This window comes from Macrosteles quadrilineatus, unplaced genomic scaffold (assembly GCF_028750875.1).
Source record: "Macrosteles quadrilineatus isolate MER2022 unplaced genomic scaffold, UCM_ALF_1.0 Scaffold_3__2_contigs__length_128488019, whole genome shotgun sequence".
Taxonomy (NCBI): Eukaryota; Metazoa; Arthropoda; class Insecta; order Hemiptera; family Cicadellidae; genus Macrosteles; species Macrosteles quadrilineatus.
The window spans coordinates 83,115,028-83,137,854 of NW_026542596.1; the positions used below are offsets into that span (position 1 = coordinate 83,115,028).

The following is a 22,827-nucleotide window of genomic DNA, read 5'->3' on the forward strand; positions in this document are numbered from 1 at the left end:
TTGTATATTTAAATTTGTAAATTGTAAATCTTAAGCTACCATGCTATTATTATGAATTAGTTAACTGTTGCAGTTTGTTTGTTTATAGATTTATTATGATCAAACTTGGAAAATTAATTATTTTATACTAAGTTATTGATATTTTACTAAAAAAAAACACACTTAATAACCTACCTGTAGCAGCAAACCTAGGTACCTGTTGAATCTGATTTTATTTAAATACAATTAATAAAACATCCAATCAAAAGGAAATTTGCTGAGTCTTCAGGTTTGCTGTGGCAGAGTTGTTTTACTCATAAAATAAGCTTAAGTTTTAAGATTTTATCGTATCACACTATTTAACTAAATAGGATAAATTATCATAATCCTTGAAAGTAACGGACAGTTTCCATGTGTTTCACCTATTTTTGATAAATAGAAAAAACTATCTATACTTAATAACAAATAACTCAAAAACCGTTGGGTTTAGAGAAAGATGGTAAATACAAAAAATGCGTATTTTTAGATGACCTACATTTTGTATATTTAGCTTTTTCCTGTATCTCTAATAATAAAGTCACTATAGCGAAAAATACAGAAATATGCCGCCATTTTCCAATATGGCGGCCGTAGCACAGCTTCAATTTTAGGGGACTTTTAGTATGTTCAAAAGGAAGGTACACCCAACATCTGTACCAAATTCCCCGGTTGTGCTAATTTTTTTTAGGTTTATGGAATTTTTATCTTATTTTTACTGCACTAAAAGAAAAAGCTCAGATTAGATACTCAGACATTGAATAAGCTATATTAATTTTTTCACCATTATGTACTGAAATTAGAAAAGTTCAATCTATGATATCTTTCGGTATTCAGCATAACACAGATCAAAACTATGCCATTGTGTTGGTTAGTCTGTGGTAGACCACAGAGAAGTAATATAAATTATATTTATTTTTTATATTTATTTTTTTATTTATTTATATTACTTCTCTGTAGGTAGACCTTTCGCCCAGGTCTTAAATCTTAAGCACATTTTTTACTTTCTCCCTCTATACCATAATTGTAAAGAACTTATTATTTTCCTAAAAATTTTCGAGTTTGATTTTTGGGTGGATATTACCGTTTAGGGTCTCCCTGAACCCCAAAAAAGTGGTTTTCGAAGTGATTTCTGTCTGAGTATGCTCTAGTGGGGCCTTGGAGTTTGTCCGTATGTGTGGATACAGAACTACAGACCACACCTGTTAAATTATTAAATTTTGTATCTAGGTTTTGCTGGTGTCTCCAGGAGTTTTTTTTTCATTTTTTGAAATAATGGGAATTTTTCCATAAAACCCATTAAATCCGTATCTGTAAAAATTACGGTCAAAAGTTATCGTAACTTTTGTTATTTTCCCCATGAAAGGATATTAATTAACGAAAAAATCGGATTGAAAGCAAGACACTGACTACACTGAGGTATCCCTGTGCACTATCTATTTTTGATTGAGCATAAAGGGTTAAAGGGAAATTTAGTGGTAGGACCTACGTAGCAGCCTTGGTCAACCTGTATCACAATCTTCTTGACCCGAGCAGACGATGATTGACCACCTCTTTCTGCTGTCGAGTCGAGCGAGGGGAGTGGGAGTGTAGTTTAGTTGATTGAAACTTGTATGGATATTTTGTTGTGACAATGTGGAGGAACGTAGTTGTTAGAAGTCTTATTCGAAAAGATTTTGTTAAACTATCTCGGAATTTACAAGTGCATCTTACACCTGCATTTTTTTCTCAGAGCTGGTAAGCAAAGATATAGGCCTACCTATTTCATAAAACTAAGTTTGATTAACCATAGGGCTAGGTTATGAAGGTCGTTATTGAAGGTTATAAACGAAGTAACTTTCATGAGATAAAATTATTGTATTTTTTTGTTGAATTACTAGTTTGTTAATTATACATTTTAAGGTGACTATTTTCCACTGCAGTAACTACACTTCAATGCATACAATAGGCCTAACCCCTAAATAAACTACATAAGTTAAACAATAATTTATAACTGGTAGGTAGTTATTTAGTATAGGTGCCTCCAAACGAATTTTTAAATTTCAATGTAAGTTTATAACTGATGTTTTTTACCTCCTGAATCCAAATATACCATTATTTTTCACCGCTGATGAATATCGTAAACACATACAACATTACAATAAACAAGGTAAACTTAGGACATTTTCAAGTGGAATGAACTGTGGTCAGTAAGCAAACATTTTTGAAATAGACTAGTAATTTGAAGTGTTTTTCTCAGAATTTTAATTTTACAAAAACAGTATGCAGGCGACATATAATAACAACTCGATTCATTATAGGCTAACCTAAACTTTACCTTCCTAATCTCACCTAACTTCAAAACACTTCAAATGCAGGCACAAATTCACATAAAGCACGACCCACCACCCAGACATACCTAAATAAGAACTACATGTAATTAGTCCACCAGTCAATCTATATCTCCATAATGTGACGAAAACTCCCTTGATAGAAAACATTAATGACTACAGAATAACTTTAAATGTACCATAGTCGATGATGCTGTTTAATCAACGATGTTATTCTTCTCATCAACCATGTTACTCTCTTCACTTAACCTGAACTTCTGACGGCGTAGCAAACTAGCAATAAGTGCCTAACCAACGAGAAGACAGCTAACACCAGTTAACGGCTAGTGAGAAATTCGACATCCCCACTTCTCCTCCACAGTGCTGTCCCGTACAGTCTGTTAAATTGAAAAGTGACCTCACTATTAAAACCATATCACAAACATAGGCCTAATAAACGATAAGGATATACGCGCGACGTTAACCACATTTAAATAAAAAAATGTGAGGAAATAAAAGTGGTGGTAAATTATCAAAACTCACCCTTATCATTAACATACCGCCCACTCCAAATAGATAAGACAACTTTCGACGGGTAATTAAATTAGGCCTATATTGCAAACCAATTTCCCACGTTTTTATTGCTGAAATTAGTTGAGATACCGGTACATGTAAACTTAAATTGTATATATATTACTCGCCTTTGGCTCGCTGGAGGCTTGCCCCCAGGGCCCTAGGGTGGTTGGTGGATTGTTGGAATTATCCTCGGAGAAAATCTGTTAATGAGTAAAATAATACAATAATAAGTTGGTGAAATACTAAGCACTGTAGTCTAATGCAACTAATGCGTTTTTGATACAGAACAATTAGAGTGTGGGGGAGGGGGGGGGGTGTTTATCAGACTTTCCTCGTTTTGTTATGAATCGAACGATACCTGATGAGTCATACTTTTGCCCGCCAAATCCCCTCCTAGTAGACCAAGGTAGGTTGGTCAGGTCGTTGACCAAAGCTCACACATCACCTGTCACCGCCTGTATCTGGATCAGTGTCCTGAGTGATGACTCATCTAGTATCGTTTGATTCGTAACGAAACAAGGAAAGCCTTACAAACATATTTATGATAACCAACCTAACATAACCGCCGCAGCGCACTATACCTACTTGGTGGAGTACGTGTGGCAGCGACACATTCAACTCAATCCTCACGAACATCGCTGCCTTTTGGGAGGCAGAATTCAAAGGCCGCTAAATGTAATCATGTTGCATGCTAGTTGCCTAGTTGGTCTAAAATATGTTTGTAATATTTTCATTAATTATTGTTTTTCAGTAGTTCAACTACTCCACGTCAACTTAAAAGTGCATTAGCTCAGCAACATAATGATTCCCGAAGATTTTATTCATCAAAAGAGTACCCTAGCCACAATAGAGTATTGCTTCCTGCGCTTTCCCCAACCATGGAGATGGGTACCATCGTATCATGGGCCAAAAAAGAAGGTGAGCTTAGTAGGAGACTGATAGCCATCTAATAAGCTTGACAGATCCAAATTTAGCTAGATATTTTATGTAGTATCAGGACCAACTTAGTTGGCTCATATTTTTGAATTTTGCTTTATCTTAGTTCTTAGTTCTTAGTTTATCTTAGTGGTTTTGAAATACATATACAAAAACTTACTTTTACTTATTGTTATAGGAGAACGTGACCATGGGAACCTGTATTGATTTATATTATATCACAAGAAACACAATTTTTAAGCTGAAAATAACAGTGCAATAAATTTCTCCGAGATCAAAAATATTAACTGAATCTATCTTAGGGTCATTTAACGTTTTGATTAATTTTTTTTACATTCTGGTCTGCTTGCTCGATTTAGGTATACTTAACATAAGCCCCGGAATGAACATTTGAAAACTGATGAGAAGGAAATAGGCCTATCGAATGATTGTAAGTTAATGCAAAGGCATTAAAAGTACAAATGTTAACGAAAATCTGAGGCATCTAAAACACAACTGAAGCACTGAATATTGCAGGCCAATATCAGATCTTATTTAGTCATGTGGGGGGGGGGGGGGGTTACAGTTCCCCAAATCCCTGCAGTATATATTATCAGATTATACATCAAAATATTGATTTTGATTCTGTTCGATATTAATATTGCATCAAATTTAATTTTACCGTACAATATTTAAATAAAAACAATAACAAGACATTACTAAAGTTGTTTGTTTATTTTATCCTAAATTTGTCTAAAAATGGTTCAAAGGAGTCAATAAAAAGTGTGGTAACATATCTGACAATCTCACGAATCACCTTTGTGAATGCCTTTACAGACTTGTAATTAAGTTGTCAGGTCAAGATCTGTTTCTCCATTTTATAAAGGAAATTAATAAATTATTCCCGAGATTGTAAGTTATTTGCTCGTTTTAATTTTGATTGCTGTTTAAGTTATTTGTTAACGAATTTTTTTTGTTTTTTGGTTAAATAGTTTCAAACATCAATAAAAATTTAAATCGACACTCAATATTATGTTTGCATTTATTAAACATCAATAAAAATATAAACAGATCATAGGGTAACTCAACCAAATCAAAATCAATATATATTGATAGTTATTTGATCCGTTAGTATATTGCAGGTTCTCTACGGAATTGTACTCTTGTGGGGAAGGCAGGTTGGGCTTTATGCAGATTTGTAGCTAAATTAAGTGTTTTGAAATTGGTTAGATTAGGAATGGTAAGTGAAGGTTCACTAACCTATATTTCAACTTGAATAACGTGTAGTACTTATTTTGTAAGATTAAATTAGCCATTCATCTTCTATCTTTACACCTTCACTCATTGCATTTGGTCCATATACTGAACAGTTCTGGATGAATAACTGCGACCAATTACATTTTTGCTGTTATAAATCCTATTACAGCTTGTATCCCACACTTGGTTAGATTTTCTATTGTGTCCCATATTTTTGAGACACAGTAAAATCGGAAGTGATCTAATGGGGATTATTTTCCAAGCAATCCTGGTATTGTCTACATATGGATACTGAAAAAATAAAATGCTGAATAACAATTGAACCTTTATTACAATTTGTATAATGATGCGTGTCTCGTAAAATTTTATTAGGCCCCTACCTAAAACTTTGTTTGATGAAAAGAGAAGCTTGTTGTGCGACCTTATAATATAGGCCTAAAATTAATTTTTCAAACCGTATGCAGTTAAATTCAAGACATATATGGTCTTAAACTCTACTAGTGTCCCTGTTGCTCGAATTCGAGCAATTGCTAAGTATTAAAGGCATTATTTTAAAACAAATAACAGTCATAATTTCTGATGACTAAAAGATTCAACTCAAAGATTTTGGAAATACTCATGATGTAGGTATATAACAGATCGATATAATCACAATTTCTTGTAAATATCTTATCATTTTCTTTTTTAGTTTATCTTGTTTTTTAGTGTTTTCTACAAATAGCCTTACTCATAGCAGCATTAGGTTACCCATAATAACATTATAAATTCAAAAAAAAAAAACATTTCTATTTCTTCTCCTTGGTGGTGTTCTGTTCTATGACTTTCCTATGTTTCCATAGTTTGCAAATGGGCTCTTTCAATGATTAATAAGAAATGCAGCACAGTGTTAATTCGGTTTTCTTTTTAAGATATCAATTTATCCAGGCTCTCTCACTTTTTTCCATTGTAATATTTACGCCAACCCAAATTCAAATAGTAAACATTTCATTTCAACCAAGTCAGTAAATGTTTGTAGCAAACTAACTGTTAAATTAGCAAACTTATTGACGGTTTACAACATGTTCTTCTTCTCACTTTTAATTTCTGACAACAGCTGGAGTTTCATAACAATTTTTGTTTCCCATGTTAATCTTATGGAGAAATACGAAACTTTAAAGGTCCCCAGGGCCTCACTCTCTAATTATTTCCCTAAACAGAAAGTTTCCTGCACAATTTCACGTTACGCTCTTTCCAATGAGACCAAAAACATGTCAATCGGTTCAGTAGTTTCAGAGGAGTAATTGTCACAAAAATCCTGCTTGCGTATTAAATAAGTAAATAGATTAGTGAGAGTTTGTTGTCCATTATAATAAAAATAGGTTTTTCCGCTAACAATAACATATACAGAAGGTTAAATAAAGAAGGCAATGGTAAAATAAAAAAAAAATGACAGTAATTCCCTCATCACTTTAGCTTTTTGTACCCAATTTACTTATTTTGTAATTTATGAATAATCTATTTTTGGAATGAAGTCAACTGCAAATGATATTTTAACTATTATATACCATGAAAATACAACATTTGAATTGAAATGTGATAATTCAATGTACAGTATTTCATTACAAATAAGTGTTAACACCCCACAATAGAAAACATTTGCCTAGCACAATCTAATAATTGTTTGTGCATATAATGATAATTTATCTTTTAGTTATAAAAATTGTTCCCGCCACTGTTTTTCCTGTGGTATTCGTTCACTAAATTGGACTTATATTTTTATGCTTCTTTATTTCAAAATTTTCCTATCAGTGGATTTATTTAATACAACTATCCTTCAAATAGCAATGAATTATTTCTCTAAACTTCATATTTGCATACTTTATATTGAAAAATAAATTTCATGTTTAATGTAAGACTTTAAAGTGCAATTTTCTCTTAAAAACATACAAGCGTCAATGATTTTCCTGAAGGTTGAATATTATCTCCCTAGATGAAATGGCGACCTTGAACTGTAAGACAGTCTCTTGGCTTATTTTGCTAATTATGGCCAGTGATAATCAAGACTGTTCACAGTTTATCAGTTTTAATATTTCTTTTTGAATGCATCAAAAATAAAATGTTTACAATAGTTACAATGTAATCAATATGATTTTACATCAAGCATCAATTCATTAAAAAGTTAAATTTTATTTTGTACATTATATTTGTTACATATGTTGTAGACCTGACCTATTGGTTATTACAATTTTCATCAGTCTACTTTTTCTTGCTCTATGTACCATTCATAGGGCCAGGATGTACGTTGTTAACCTGAATAATAGCATACTCGCTAGTTTGTAGGCTATAAATGTGAAAAAGTCATCATCAAGTAACCGGATATCTAGTGAAGAGTGACTATAGGTCAGCCGGTTAGAAAGCGACCTGCGCGAAATTTTTAGCACACGTACCGGTATATTGAAGCGTTGTTATATGCCCAACGGTTAGGGACATAATTCAAAAAATTTTAACTTTAAAATTCCCATGTTATTCTTACAGAGAATAAATACACTGTTGTAGTTTGCTTGTTTGTGGATATATTTTAATCAAATTTGGCAATTTTGTTTATTTCATACTACAGTAGACTCCCCCTTATCCGGACACCTTTTAACTGGACAACACTCAGCGGAAATTACATCTCTTTAACCGGACAATTTTTATCAGCACATCGGTTTAACCGGACTAGATCGGCAGGAAGTGGGCGGTACTGAAACGACTGTTCTCGTGGGAAAGATTTGAGACCAGTGATCACTTGTCTAAATAGAATGTTCTCCTAAATTCAAGTCAAATATGTGTACAGTATGAATTTATAGGGTCTGTTTTAACGTGTTTCTTGGGTGCGTCTGTTTAAACAGAAACCCCATTATACGGACTGACCTTGGTCCCGAGGAGTCCGGATAAGAGGGAGTCTACTGTAAGCTATAAATATTCAATAAAACACACCTCAATACCTTCCCTGTAGCAGCAGACCTAAGTACTCACTACAATTAATTTAATTTAAATAAGAAAAGTCTGACAATTTTAATGGAATGTGTTAGTAGAAATCCAACAGGTAAATTGAAATTCGCTTAGTCTGCAGGTTTGCTGCGGTGGGTATTTTACTAATTGCCTTAGGTACTGGAATAAACTGTTGTTACTTGATATATCACATGCTATATCCCAAGGCCAATCACTTACCTTGTAGGGAGGTGGTTATCTTCCAGAAGCAAAGGAACATAATTGAATTTTTAAAGGATTTAGAGTATTTGTATGTTGCAGGGGACAAACTCAATGAAGGAGACCTGCTAGCAGAGATTGAGACGGACAAGGCAACAATGGGTTTTGAAACACCAGAGGAAGGATATCTGGCAAAAATATTGGTTGCTGCAGGGGCAAAGGATGTCCCTATAGGCAGGGTAATTCAATTTAACCATTTAGCTTATACCTTCGTCATTTACAGTTCACACAGCTAATTTATTCATGTAATTTTTAGGCCTTAATAATCTTGAATATGATTCAATTCAAAGTGGTATTTTACAATTTCATCAAAAATGTCATTATAAAATACATTAGTTACAGTATTTTGTTATTAAATTAATCCTTTTATATTTATAAGTATTTACCTTTTGGTCTTCAAAATGTCGGAAAAACTTGTTTCTGCATAGAACTTGATGTATTTTGGTAAAATAAAATATTTCTTCGGCTGTCAATCAACTTTTAGGATTGAGATTTGTTGCAAAATTCATGAACGTAAACTTACTTCAACCTATAAATTGCCAGTGTTTACATTTTTAGCAATGCTTTAAACAGTAAATTTTAACAAATAAAATTAATAAAAAGTTTAAAATACCTAATTGCCACCTTGTGGTCCAAAGTTTGTCCTATTGGATTTAGTGGTGGGCGTTATATAACATAATAGGATAAATAACACTATTACTGAAGATTCACCTATTACCTTGGTAACAGGTTACTGAGAGTACCCTATTATTTTTTTGTACGTTTCCTGAACCGTTAGAACAAGCTGGTGAAATAACGCCGACCTATTAATCCTAATAATTAATAGCGAGCGCTTGGTAATAGTTGACTGAGAATCATATTATTTTTATAGAGTCGTAGTACCCGAACAAGTGAAATAACGCTAGAAGGAGAAATAATAGGTGTTTAATAGTGTTATTTCACCTATTACAAAAAAAAAAAAAAACTAAGGAATGTTCCTGACTATTACTGAAAAGTAACGGTATTTCCCATCTCTAATTGGCTTATGTAAATTATATGGATATTGGATAGGACAAACTTTAGACCACAAGGCGTCATCAGGTATTTTAACCTTTTTAATTATTTGTCAATCAATTAGTCCGGAAACACCACAACAAAAAATGAAGTAATTTTTAACTTTTCCACAGTCAATTTGACAAATACATTATTTTGGCTGGATATTTTACTAAAACAATCTCACGCCATTTTATATAGGTAGCACTAAAGGCAATAAAATTTTAAAAGTAGAGCAAAGACCTCATAGTTATCCTATTTGCATCTTAGTTAGATTTATATTTATATTACTATCACAACTAATATGCACTTTTGGAATGTAAATTTTTCCTTTTACAGCTGGTGTGTATTATTGTAGAGAATGAAAGTGACGTAGAAGCATTTAAAGATTTCAAGGACGATGGATCAGTTGCTGCCCCCAGTAAACCTACGACCACATCAGCTCCCCCTCCCCCGCCTCCCCCCGCTGCTTCTACCCCTCCTCCATCTGCCCCTTCCTTTGCTCCCCCCTCCACCCCTTCCTTTGCTCCCCCTTCTGCCTCGTCTGGTTCTAGGGTCTACGCCAGCCCTCTAGCCAAGAAGCTGGCTGCTGAAAAAGGACTCAGTTTGGAGGTAAGTTTTGCAATGTTGATTTGTTGGTCTACATTAACTTTACTGAAATTACTGAAATTAAACATCACCTACTGAATTAGACCCATCTACAGGGACAAGCTGTCGCCACGTTTTTATTAAAAAAGAACGTAGTTGTGTAGAAGAAGAACGTAGCCAGTTACAGAGCACTAGTGTCAAAAAAACTATTTTATACCTTATTTTTTGTTGCTGACCAGGTTGATGGGTCATAACAGTTGCTATAACTCATCATAAGTCATTCCTTAGGTTTGACTTGGTAAACAAGTTTGTGTATTGACAGAATTTAGTAATTTAGATCAGTACAATCTATAGGTGGCTCACATCAACTACAACAATTTTGATAGTAAAATCTGACTACAAATTTTTCTAGTAGACTGGGGATGGAATGTCAGGTTGTGTTAATAATCGAAGCTGAAATAAAACGTTTTGCCACTGCACCAATAGTTGCTCATAGTTTTTCATACTATGATAGTAACTGGTTTGTTCTCTCTCAGCATAGCTGGAAAAATAAAACATAACTGATAAAATATTAAACATAGAAAAAAAGTATAGGTATGTATTCATATTATAACCTTTTAATTCCAATTTTTCCTATTATTATCCCCTAACTTTGAATATTTCTCAATCTGGCATGCATTTAGTCTCGTACATTCCAGATTAAATGAATTTCACTGTAACTATTAAAATTGAGTATAGTAAATTTTTTTACAATGAGTTATGTTTTGTTAAGAATTTTAAGTTATATATTAACTCTAAGAGCTGTAGTTAAAGTTGTCTGCTCATTTCTGTATTGCTCTGTGTGTCTAGAGCCTGAGTGGGGGCTCAGGGCTATTTGGCTCAGTCAAGGCGGGGGACCTGAGCAAGGCGGGGCCTGCATCAGGGCCTTCACCAGCTGTAGGGGCTGCTCCCGGGGCCCTTCACACAGACAAGCCCATTTCCAACATCCGTTCTGTCATTGCTAAACGCCTACTCCAGTCCAAACAGGTGAGCTTAGATCTTTTTGAAAATTTTTTTATGCATGATTACAGGTAAATTTTAGTATGTAGAAGGGAACATGAAAATTTAGAGCTCATACCTCGATTCAAGCTAATTATTTTTTACTTAGAAATAAAAAGAACTATTTAGCCTTGCAACACATGAATTGAAAACATCAGTTTTTGCTGCAGTTTTGCTGTTTTTTGTTTTATTTTGAAAATTAAAAACTCCCTGGTTAATTACAGGGGTGGATCCAGAAAATTTGTAATTTGTAAGGGGGCGTACAGGCTTTCTCACCCCAAAAATGTTTTAAATAAAATATAGGTACTAATTACTACAGGTTTAGGCTTTGCAGAGCACTTTTAAAATGTATAAACGTTTAAAACCAATAATTAAATATACATTTTCACCCAAATCTTTAGTGAGGGAGGTACAAACCCCCTATGTCTTCCTTGGGTCCACCCCTGGTTGGTTATTTATAACTTCAATAGTTATACTTTATTTGACCGATTTTCTATTTTAAGGAGATGAGAGAGAGACTATATATTTTGCAGTTACATTTGGACGTCGTGGCACTTGAAAAATCGTGCAACAGTCTAAAATTTTATATTGGATGTCGTGCAACAGCTCAAAAATTATATTTTGGACGTCGTGACACTGAAAAATATTATTGGACGTTGTGCAATGCATCCCAAATAAAATTACCTATAACTGATAACTCAAACAAAAGTCACTTGTTTAGGCAGAATATTATTCAGTAAAATAAATCCCCAGGATAGTTTTAATGATATTTACACTGGTTTCTCATGTTTTTTATGATTCTGCAGACAATACCCCACTACTACCTCACAGTGGACATAAATGTTGATGAAGTCCTGAAGATTAGAACGAAGATCAACAGTTTGCTGGAGAAGCAAGGAGTGAAGCTGAGTGTGAATGACTTTGTTATCAAAGCCACAGCTCTTGCCTCGAAAAAAGTTCCTGAAGCCAACTCGCACTGGATGGACTCGGTCATTAGAGAGTTAGTATTGCTTTTCAGATCAGCATAGTACATTCTTTATATCAGATGTTATCCATATATTAATAGGCAAGCTTTCCTTAAAATCTTTTTTCTCAGCTCGTGTGCATTGTAGGGAAAATCTACGCATATTTTTGGAAAGATATTTGCCTGGATATGTGCAGAATACCTTTATAAATTTAAATAGGCTAAAAAAGCTCAAAAAATAATTTTAAAATAAAAAATTAACATGGGCTTTATGGGTTGTTTTCACCAACATAATATGAAATAACAACAAAATATAAACAGAAATTCAAAACAAACGGAAGAAATTCCAAATACGTGTTTTATTTACAGTGTGGGGTGAAATTATAGTGTCGAGTTTTCGACCACTGGACAAACTCTAGTATTTGTTAATTTCGCATTTTAGATTTAGGAACCTTCAATACAAAACATATAGGCTATTTGATTTGAAAGGGAAATGAAAAGGTGATTAGTAGTTTTTAGAGGGGTAGAGTTTGGTTAGCTTACCTGATTCAGCTAAGCTAAGTTATTTCCTGGAATTAATAGATAAAAAATTCATACAGTAAAAATTCATAAAACATAACACGAATATTCAATCCCAATACAAGACTTCCTTAAAGAGTTCCTAATATATTTTTCATAATTTTTTCCTTAATCTTTAAGGAAGAATCTTTATCAATCTTTATCTATTAAGAAGTCCTAAATTTAGGATAAATAATGTCAGTGTGACGTTTTGTCACCTTTTATCGTTTATATATTAGCCTCAGGGCTATATTTTAGCTAAACTCTATCTCTTAAAAAAATTCCATATCGCTGACTTTTCAACCTACTATTTTGTATAAACGTGTTTTGACATCAAGTCATGTAATCCTTCATGGGATTAACATCGCTTAGAAGATGAAAATTTGTCTTCAATTGTTTGAAATTATGATTTAATAAATCCATGTCAAAATGTATTGTCTCGGTAGCAGCGTTAAAGTGCTCGCCTTAAAATTCGATGGTGGCTGGTTTGATTCCAAGCAAGATTGTTTCTAGAATACCCCCGCCGCAGCAAACCTGCCGACTAAGCAAATTTCCATTTGTCTGAATTGATTTTAAGTTAAATATATTTTAATAACATTAGGTTTAACGAGTACCTAGGTTTGCTGCTACAAGGAAACTAATAAAGTGTGATTTGAGTAAAATATTGATAGCTTAGTACAAAATAAATAAATTTGCCAAGTTTGATCAAAATATATTCATAAACAAGCAAACTACAACATTTGACAATATTCTCCATAAGAATAACATGGGAATTTAAAATTTACAATTTTTTTAATTTTCTCCGTTACTAATAATCGAACGAAAATACTTTTATATACTAAATTATTTGTTTTTTAAGCTCTTTAAAAAGGTCTAAAGAGAAATTGGGAAATTTTGTGTTTTGAGGGTCAAAACTGAGAAAAACCGATTTTTACCCCATAAAACGCCCCGTAAAGCCCCGTTCCCATGGTCCGATCGTGCTGGTTCGCGAACTCATTCAAGTTTATCCCGCTTTACACCTTTAAACCAAATTTCATCAAAATCGGACAAAAATTACTCAAGTTATCGCGTTCACGGACGTATATCTAATATATAAAATTCTTGTGTCACAGTGTTTGTCTGCAAACTCCTCCGGAACGACTTCACCGATCGTTATGAAATTTGGTGTGTAAATTCTGTAGGTATGCGAATCGGACGTAAACTATTTCCCGTTTCGAAATTCTTAAAAGGGCTCCGCCCCAGTGGCTCTGGAGTTTCCCATGTTAACCTTATGAGAAATGGAATTAATGAATCTTAACAGCTGTTTCAATTAAACAAGTTGGTTCTGTTCTATGATGTTCAATAGCATTAAAGTTACAAGGATTACCAACAGGGTGCAGCACTATTATTTCTTTTACATTTATGACAGCAGCGAACGAGCTCCAACCTAAAGGTGAGTGAGCGTAGCAAACGAGCTCCAACCCAAAGGTGAGTGAGCGTAGCGAACGAACTTCAACCAGGACGTGATTGAGCGATGCGAACGAGATCATCTTGAAAATTAAACGTAACGGTACTTTCTTTCCATCGGTCTGTCTTAGGGGAAACCTATAACTTAGGCGATACGAAGTTCGCCGGGTCAGCTAGTATATATATAGACTTATATATATATATAGACTTATATATATATATATTTATAGACTTATATATATATATACTAGCTGACCCGGCGAACTTCGTATCGCCTAAGTTATAGGTTTCCCCTAAGACAGACCGATGGAAAGAAAGTACCGTTACGTTTAATTTTCAAGATGATCTCGTTCGCATCGCTCAATCACGTCCTGGTTGAAGTTCGTTCGCTACGCTCACTCACCTTTGGGTTGGAGCTCGTTCGCTACGCTTACTCACCGTATTAAATTTAAATTCATTAAATTTAAATATTCTTTTTGAAAATACAGTAATTAATAAATATTAAAAGTAATTTAGCTACAATTCACATATGAGTACATTCATGTTTTATCTCAATATCCCCTCAGAAATGATGGTATGGTGATGAATCAACAGAACATTATTTCGATAAGATAATGAATGAATGTATGACAACTTAACTAATTTACATAAACAGAACCTTTTTTTTTATCTAGAATAAAAACAAACATTGAAAACATAAATATAACCTGATAAAACATAACATGGGACGTTAACACAACAAAACATGATTAATAATATTATTATTACAAACAAACAGTGGTAAAGAACAGAAATAGTGGAAAACATAAAGTGGTTTTGTGTCTATATATTTGTGATGTGTGAGTGTGTGGGAATTAACCATTTCCTATTGTCTATCAGTCTATCACCACTGAACACACAGTCCTCTCATCTTTTATAAAAGTTTATCTTGAGCACTATAATTGTCTTTTAAACAATACGGTCATTTTTACTGAAAGATTGTTTATGCACTTGATTTTACGAGAACAGGAAAGGGAATTAAACATTTTTGTTATTCATGGGGGGAAAATACTTCTTGATTGAAGAAATGTGGTATGGACCGAATTCTTCTGGGTTTTCTAAACTACTAATGAAGTATGTCGATGATCCTAACACTCTGCTAATCTTGAATGGTCCTTCATACACTTCAAATAGTTTGGCAGTCTCGCCTTGCGCTAAATTTGAAAGAGGATGATTTCTTATGAGTACTAAATCGCCTGGATGAAAATAAGTTATATGTGATTTGTTAAGATTGTTGGCTATTTTATTACACTTTTCTTTTATTATATGACATAATATCCCTTCTGTACTAACTTTGTTAAACTTTAATATTTTCTGTGAATCATTTATATTTATTATTATTTGTTCTTGATTGAAATCCATAACAGTTTTCCATGAGCTTAACACGTCCATTCCGAATATAATAGGTCTTACTAAATTGGGTACAATCAACATTTGAATGTTCGTGATTTGATCATCTATGGTGATTGGCAACATTATTATTTTTGATATTTTCTTTGATTTATCATTTACAGCGGTTTTAATACTTGTACCGACAACTGGTAATTGTTCATGACGGCCAATGTTTATTTGGTTCTCAGAGTACCAATTTTCAGACATACACGTTACGTTTGAACTTGTATCAATAAGAGCATTTACAGAAATATTATTAAAATAATGAATTGGAATTTGTTTTAATGAGCATTGTTCATTAAGACTTGGTTCTTCTGTAAGTCGGAATTCTCGGTCACAATAGATATTACATATAGTTTGAGCGTCTTCGTCATTTGGTTTAATTATTAATTTGCCTACTTAATCCGATTTTGTTAATATTTGGCACTGAAGATCTTTGTTCATTTAATTTAGATTCTGATGTTGATTGTAGGCAACTATTATCGACAGTGCCTAACAGTTTAAAGGCTCCTTATATTCGTTAGGAGTTGTTGGGGAAATATTTGGTTGATTTGGACTTCGTTCGATAGTCATGTGGCATATTTGTTTTTGTTCATGGGTAGGATATCGCCTTCCGTCATTTTGATTAACGTGGTAATTGGGTTTGGAACTTGTTTGGTTATTCGCTGGTGGTTGATAATTATTTGTCCTACGGTCGTTATATCTATTATAAGAGTGATCATTTAGTTGAGGTGCTGTCCGGTAGTATTGGTTCTTTGGAACATAGGCTCTATTATCGTAACGGTTTCGATTTGAATCTGATCCCCTCCATTCTTTCTTATGTGGATCATTATAATCTTCATTTCTTCGTGATTGCTCGTTGAATTTGTTTTGCGGATTTTGATGTAAGTTTGAGATGGATGGTTTATGTTGATTTTTCTTCTGTTGATCTTTGATGTCTTCCCGTAAAAGTAAGGCTTCAAACCCTTGGATAGTAGTTATATTTTGTACTCGTCGTGCATTCTGGATCAGTTCTTCGAAATGTTCGCACAGGCAATCCACTATTTCTTCTTCATCAAGGGGTGGTGTCAATGATTGTAGTGTGAGGACACGTTCGACAAAATATTCAGATCGTGAAAGATTACCATTGTTACGATATTTTTCAGATTCCAGTCTTTGTCTGATTCCTCGTTGTGTGTCTTTATTCCAGTATTTGCTTTCGAACATGTTTTGGAAACATTCCCAATTACTTACGTCACGTTTCACTAGGTTAAACCAACGTGCAGCGTGATTTTCTAGGCTATTTTCAATAAGGCCAGTTAAAAATTCAACATCGTCATCGTTTGGATTCTTTTTAAGGAGACTTTTCTTGTAATATTTATATAATTTGGCAATGAACTCTTTAGGGTTATGTCCTCTACCATTGAATTTTGGTAATGTCATATCTGACACGATTCCGGGGTTTCCGTTACATGTAACATAGATATGTTGAGGGGACGATGTTACTTGTCCATGTTTAGTGATATTTTGTTTTATTTTAATAATCTCCTCACTTTGTTTTTGTAGATTCTGTTGGATAGCTGAAATTTCTTGACCTTGATTTTTAATAACGATCAGTGAATTTTGTATTTCATGGGCATTTTGTTTTGATTTTGCTGTTATAAGTTGTTCATGTTCCAACCTGAATTGGTTTATCTGTGAATGAATATCATATTTTTGTTTTTGTATTTCCAAATTCACTTTTTCAAGAGTTTGAGAATTATTTTGGATTATCATGGACTTCATTTCGGATTTTTGTTCTTCTAAGTCTTGGATTAAATTTTCACGTATTTTGGTATCACATTCATATATTTCTGCTTTAAACGTTTCTTTCATTGTAAGGATCTCTTTGGAATGTTGAATTTGAGTTATTTGTATCTGATCCATTTCCTTACGCATGTTTTCTTGGTTAGTTTTAACAGAGGTGATTTTTTCTTCAAGGGAAATCTGGCACTGTTTAATTTCACGCTGAATTTCTGATTTTAATTTATCATTTTGTAATTTTATTTCTGACATTTCAGATTGTATTTCTAATTTTAATGTGTCGTGTTGTGAAATTATTAATGCATTATTCTGTTGAACCATTCGCATTAATTGAAGAATAGAATCATTCATATTTATTTCACTCGCAGCTGTTAGAGGCAGTGATGCGATGTCTGTGACTCCAGTCGTATGTTCATTCGATGTCAGTGTGGTGGCTTTCATAGTGACGTCACTCACATCAGCTGATTTGTCTGTCTGTTGTTGTGACGATTCATCTCCGCCGTTCTTCTTCTCCTCTATGTCAAGTCCTTCTGCTGTGTCCAGTTCTCGTTCCACCATTCCCTTGTGTTCCCATTGGCTGGTGTGAATTCAATGCGGATGTCATGGCGGCGTTGTCTTGTGCGTCTGCTGTGTTGTCTGTTCTAGTTCTAGTAGTGACGCTTTGTGTATGAATGTGTTCTTGTAGATCGTGTCCTTCGTTGTGCTGCGTGTTCATGTCGTTTGATTGTATGTTGTTTACGGTGTTCACAAAATTATCTTGCTTATTAGCATTTGCTAATTCGCCCCAATTATCGTCTGGGTCTGATTCACTGTCGGTATTGTAACGCAAATTATTTTCGGCTGCCTTCCACGATAACTTCGGCTTTGGTCGTAAATTGTACCTTTTGTCATCGTTACTCATATTGATTAAATAAATGATTATTCCCTGTGTTGTTGCATATACTTTTTATTTGTGTATTTGAAGGTTTGTTAGTTGTGTGTTAATTTGGTTACTAGGGCCTATCTTAAATTGTGTAGGTTAATGGTAGGTTAGGCCTAGATCAGAATTTTCAATAGCCCACTCGTTGGGACGCCATTTTGCAACCTACTCCTCTTTATTAATTGATTTCAAAATATGAATTTACTTAAATTAGATACTGTAATAAAAATTCCAATAAAGTTACAATAAAATATATTTAGGTTCTATAGCTATTACAATAATCTCATTGGGCTAAGATAGTGAAATTATATTTTGGTTTAGGTTTTTTTTTTTTTTGATGGGCTAGGCAAGTTAACAATTTGGAGAGAAAATTATCTTAATCTAGGGGTTGGTCCGTGCCGGGTATGAAATTCTGATAGGCTAATTAACTTTATTTATACAGTACTAATATAGGCTAAATAATATGAGATAGGCTAATAATGAGAATTAAAAAATTTAGGCTATAAGTTCTTAATTTGAAAGTCACTTGAATTTAGTCAATTCACAATGTGGTGGTTGGAAATTGATGATGAGTTTTTGAAGTGTTAATTAAAGTTGATATTACCAATTTGTTGACTAGTGATTATCTTCTTTCTTTATGTCTCTTTATATTCAATATTTATATGTATTCTGAACGTTAATTTATACTTGTTAATATTTAAATCACTGGAGACTTGGCTCCCACATCCATCTCTCTCTATATCTTCCACCACAAGCACCTTTTTCTTCCTTTTCTTTTGCTTTCCTTCCAACAATTACTTTACACCTGGACACTGGACAGTACAAAAGAAATATTTCCTACCTAGACACTATTTAATTTTAGAATGGTATTTTTGAATATAGTTTTTCTTCTTCACTAATTTATTTTTCATTAAATTTAAATATTCTTTTTGAAAATACAGTAATTAATAAATATTAAAAGTAATTTAGCTACAATTCACATATGAGTACATTCATGTTTTATCTCAAGGTAATGACATAACTCCAATCTTCCTACCACGTTCGACAACAATGGAACAGCTGTTTAAAAAACGTCCGGTTCCTTTGTGTCACCCTGTATATACTAGCAGAGTACCCGTCCTTCGTACGGGGTTGGAATATTAGTATAAAAAGCTTATTGCAGTTATTCTCAAGCTTTGCGTTTGCAATAAGGGAGGACACAGTTTGATAAAATTAGCTTTTTTAAATGTACAGTATTCTATAGTATTACACATCTACCATAGCCATAATGTTCTACCACTTCACCTAAACAATAGAGAAAAATAAATTATCAACAATTTGCAAAATATCACAAATTATTCATGAAATGAAAAACATAAACATAACTGTAAACAATCCTACTTTGACAGTTCTCATTGTGAATCATAGTTTTTTGTTGCTGCTTAGTTCAAATTAGCTGTTTTCATAAAAGCAAAAAAAATATAGTGCTGCACCCTGTTAGTAAATCTTATAACTTTTTAATGCTTTTTTTCCATATCATAGAACCAACTTTTTTGGTTGAAACAGCTGACTAAATTCTTTAATTCCCTTTAAATATGAATACTCATAAGGTTAACATGGGGAATTACAGAGCCACTGGGGCGGAGCCCTAAAGGATTTTTGAGATAAAGCTGGGTTTTCCTAGACGCGGAGTCGGCCAGCGGAGAGCGGACAGCGGAGAGCGGACTCAGCTGGTCTTAGGTAATTTAATGTTACTGTTTTCCTAGCAGCGGAGCGGAATGCCATGTTAATTTCAATTCCGCTCTCCGTTGTCCGCTCTCCGCTGGCCGACTCCGCGTCTAGGAAAACCCAGCTTAAGAACATGCCTATATGTTAATCGGGAATGTAAGCTATCATCATGCCAAATTTCAGCCCAATCCGTCCAGTGGTTTATGCGTGATTGAACTTCAAACAAACAAACAAACAAACAAACACACAAACTTTCACATTTATAATATTAGTAAGATATATATATATATATATATATATATATACATATATAAAAATTTGAACGAATAGTGTTTTTGGCCTCTGGGGACATCAAAATGAAAAAGTAAATAGGTCCCGGGTCTAGGTCTTACCGTGCCATCTACGGTAATAGCTACTTCCCTATAGGGAAATTCGCTAAAAAGATACGATGAGTTAGCTATCATTTAGTGATGCTATCGAACAAAAGGTTGGCGTTGCGTTGGATAGTAACAAGAAAAGGGATTGGACATTCCCTTACAAAAAACTTTTAAAAATGGTGTCAATGGTGTTGAAACACAAAACATTCAAATGATGATAAAAGTAATCATTTATGCTATTTGAATGTTCCTTTGCTTGACATATTTTGAAGATAAGTTCAAATTTTTAACGGCTATACTATCACGGCAAATATAGGAGTTGGTGACCTCTAAAAGTGTAATATCCCTGATAGGCTAGCTTAAGTTTGACGATTGACTAAACAAATATTTATGTTTTGCCTTGACATTTTGTTAAATTTATTGTAGCTTTTTTCAATACAAGCCATCACAAACATTAACTAATAATAAACGTTCAAGAAATGTTTAATTTTTCTTGATGTAAGTGTGATTTTGCAGATATCACTCTGTTGACGTGAGTGTGGCAGTGAGTACGGACACTGGGCTTATCACGCCGATCGTGTTCGAAGCAGACAAGAAAGGACTCGTAGAGATTAGCAATGATGTGAAAAGGTTAGCCAACAAAGCCAAGGAAGGTAAACTACAGCCTCAGGAGTTCCAGGTAAGATTTAAAATCTCAAGTTGCAATGTAGAAACACCTTCGTTAATGAAATAGATGTTTTGTAAATTTGGCATTTGTTATATCTTTAATCTTATGTAAGTTACTTCATTTCCATTTCCCATGTAATATGGTGATACAATCATAATACATCTTTTAAATGACCTAATACATAATTATTTCTGAATTTTTGAAATTTGTTTTCTTTTTGTGCCTACCATAAAGATAGATTGACAATATGCCATATATAGACTTTCCATAGTTCTTGTGTCATTTAAGTATGTTTTTATTTTACATATTTTTGGTGTACAGTAATGACTCTGAATTGTTGTTGAGCAATATTTGACCAAAAAACAGGTGTTTACCAAATTAATTTGATAAGTTATTCAATTTGTGTTTATGTCTGTGTGAGGAGAAATATAATATTCCAAAATACTTGTTTTAGGGTGGCACAATATCAGTTTCAAATTTGGGGATGTTTGGAATCAAGAACTTCTCTGCCGTAATCAATCCCCCTCAAGCTTGTATACTCGCTGTTGGATCCGTCCAGAAACGCATTATTCCAGATAAAGAATCACCCAATGGGTAAGTCTTCACATTGCATTTACAGTAAGTGGGTTTTTGTTATAAAATCTTAGAAACATCTTCTATCGATGTTCATTTTTTTTTTCTTACTAGAGTGTATTTTTGTTTTTATAACTTATCGATCGACCATGCATCTGTTCACCATTGCCTTTGTAATGAAGAATGTTTTATGCAATAAAATACTTATACATAACAACCTAAACCCTAAGAAAAGTCTCGCACTGTCTAAAACTAAATGAAGGAATCTTAAAAAGTTCCAAGTTTCATAACGTGCTCAGACTCAGCGTACCATTTCCTAAACAAATATTGAACTTTTCTAAAATTGTGTCTTCAGACATTACGATATGATTTGGTTGCACCGTAGTTTGTATATAGTACTTCAACATTGAAATCCTCATTAATTTAGTTGTGGACATTATGGGACTATGAAACACCCCAATTATATACTACTGCTTGAGTCAAAACCACCAATCACAATTGTGTATTTATGTTCCACAGTAAGACGGCAGACATTCTCTCCGTGACGCTTAGTTGCGACCACCGCGTAGTGGACGGTGCCGTCGGCGCACAGTGGCTACAAGCATTCAAGAGTCTACTAGAGGACCCACAGACAATGCTGTTATAGATTGGACAATACTGTATCTTTTAGTTACCTCATCCGCCTCTGTAAATAATCCTTGTCGTGTTTGAACACATTTTTATTTTATACGCAAAACCTAATTAGCTTTAAAAACTGCCATGGAATCACAAAACTTTATACGGATTTTATTTTAATGCAGATTAAATGTATATAGGAAAATGTATCATTGTTAAAAATAAAGTTGAGAGAAAAATTGTTAAACATGTTTTAATGAGAATATCCTTGTAAAATCTGTCGATATAGTATAGTATTAGATAATGCTCAAGTTTAGTTTTTATCAAAGATATTATAGTGAATCATGCATTATTCAAACTTCCCTAATTCAGAAACCAATGAATTGTTATCGGTTGAATTACCATTTGTAAATCATTGTTGAATCATGTAAATAGACGTAGTACATTTTTATACTAGGTTCGAGATTGTTGGATTATTAATGTATGAAAACTAGAGTTACACAACAGCAACAACATAAAACTAGGAAGTTGAAGAATCAATTGCAAGTTATGAACCGTAACCTAATCGAGTCTACAGCCTCCTCACCATTCTCAATGTCAGCTGGGCCCCTTTACCATCGACTAGTTGCCTTCTCGCCTTGCACTCCATCCAACAACCCTTGTTTTGTACAGTATGGTCAATCAGATGATTAATTATAGTGAAACTCACATTGTACACTTAATGAAAGCACTGTTTTCATTTTTCCAGATATTTCGCCCCTCAAAGGACTTTTCTGAATAACATGGCAATGGTAAATGCCAAGTTAAATGTTTTCGTTTTGTGAACT

The 22,827-nt window shown here is 33.6% G+C and overlaps 1 protein-coding gene across 2 annotated transcripts; it reads left to right on the forward strand.

Moving 5' to 3' along the window:
• Nucleotides 1-1,561: 1,561 nt before the first annotated feature.
• On the forward strand, nucleotides 1,562-22,247 carry LOC128990664 (dihydrolipoyllysine-residue acetyltransferase component of pyruvate dehydrogenase complex, mitochondrial-like). 2 transcript variants are annotated; one of them, XM_054413165.1, is made up of 9 exons: nucleotides 1,562-1,752; nucleotides 3,655-3,818; nucleotides 8,346-8,482; nucleotides 9,675-9,947; nucleotides 10,773-10,949; nucleotides 11,768-11,961; nucleotides 20,662-20,824; nucleotides 21,267-21,406; nucleotides 21,905-22,247. In XM_054413165.1, exons 1-9 carry the CDS (start codon nucleotides 1,649-1,651, stop codon nucleotides 22,029-22,031), a joined length of 1,479 nt encoding a protein of 492 aa, XP_054269140.1. In that variant the 5' UTR covers nucleotides 1,562-1,648; the 3' UTR covers nucleotides 22,032-22,247. The 2 variants fall into 2 exon arrangements, with proteins under 2 accessions (XP_054269140.1, XP_054269137.1); XM_054413162.1 differs by having other exon boundaries at nucleotides 1,563-1,752; nucleotides 3,652-3,818.
• The last annotated feature ends 580 nt before the right edge of the window (nucleotides 22,248-22,827 follow it).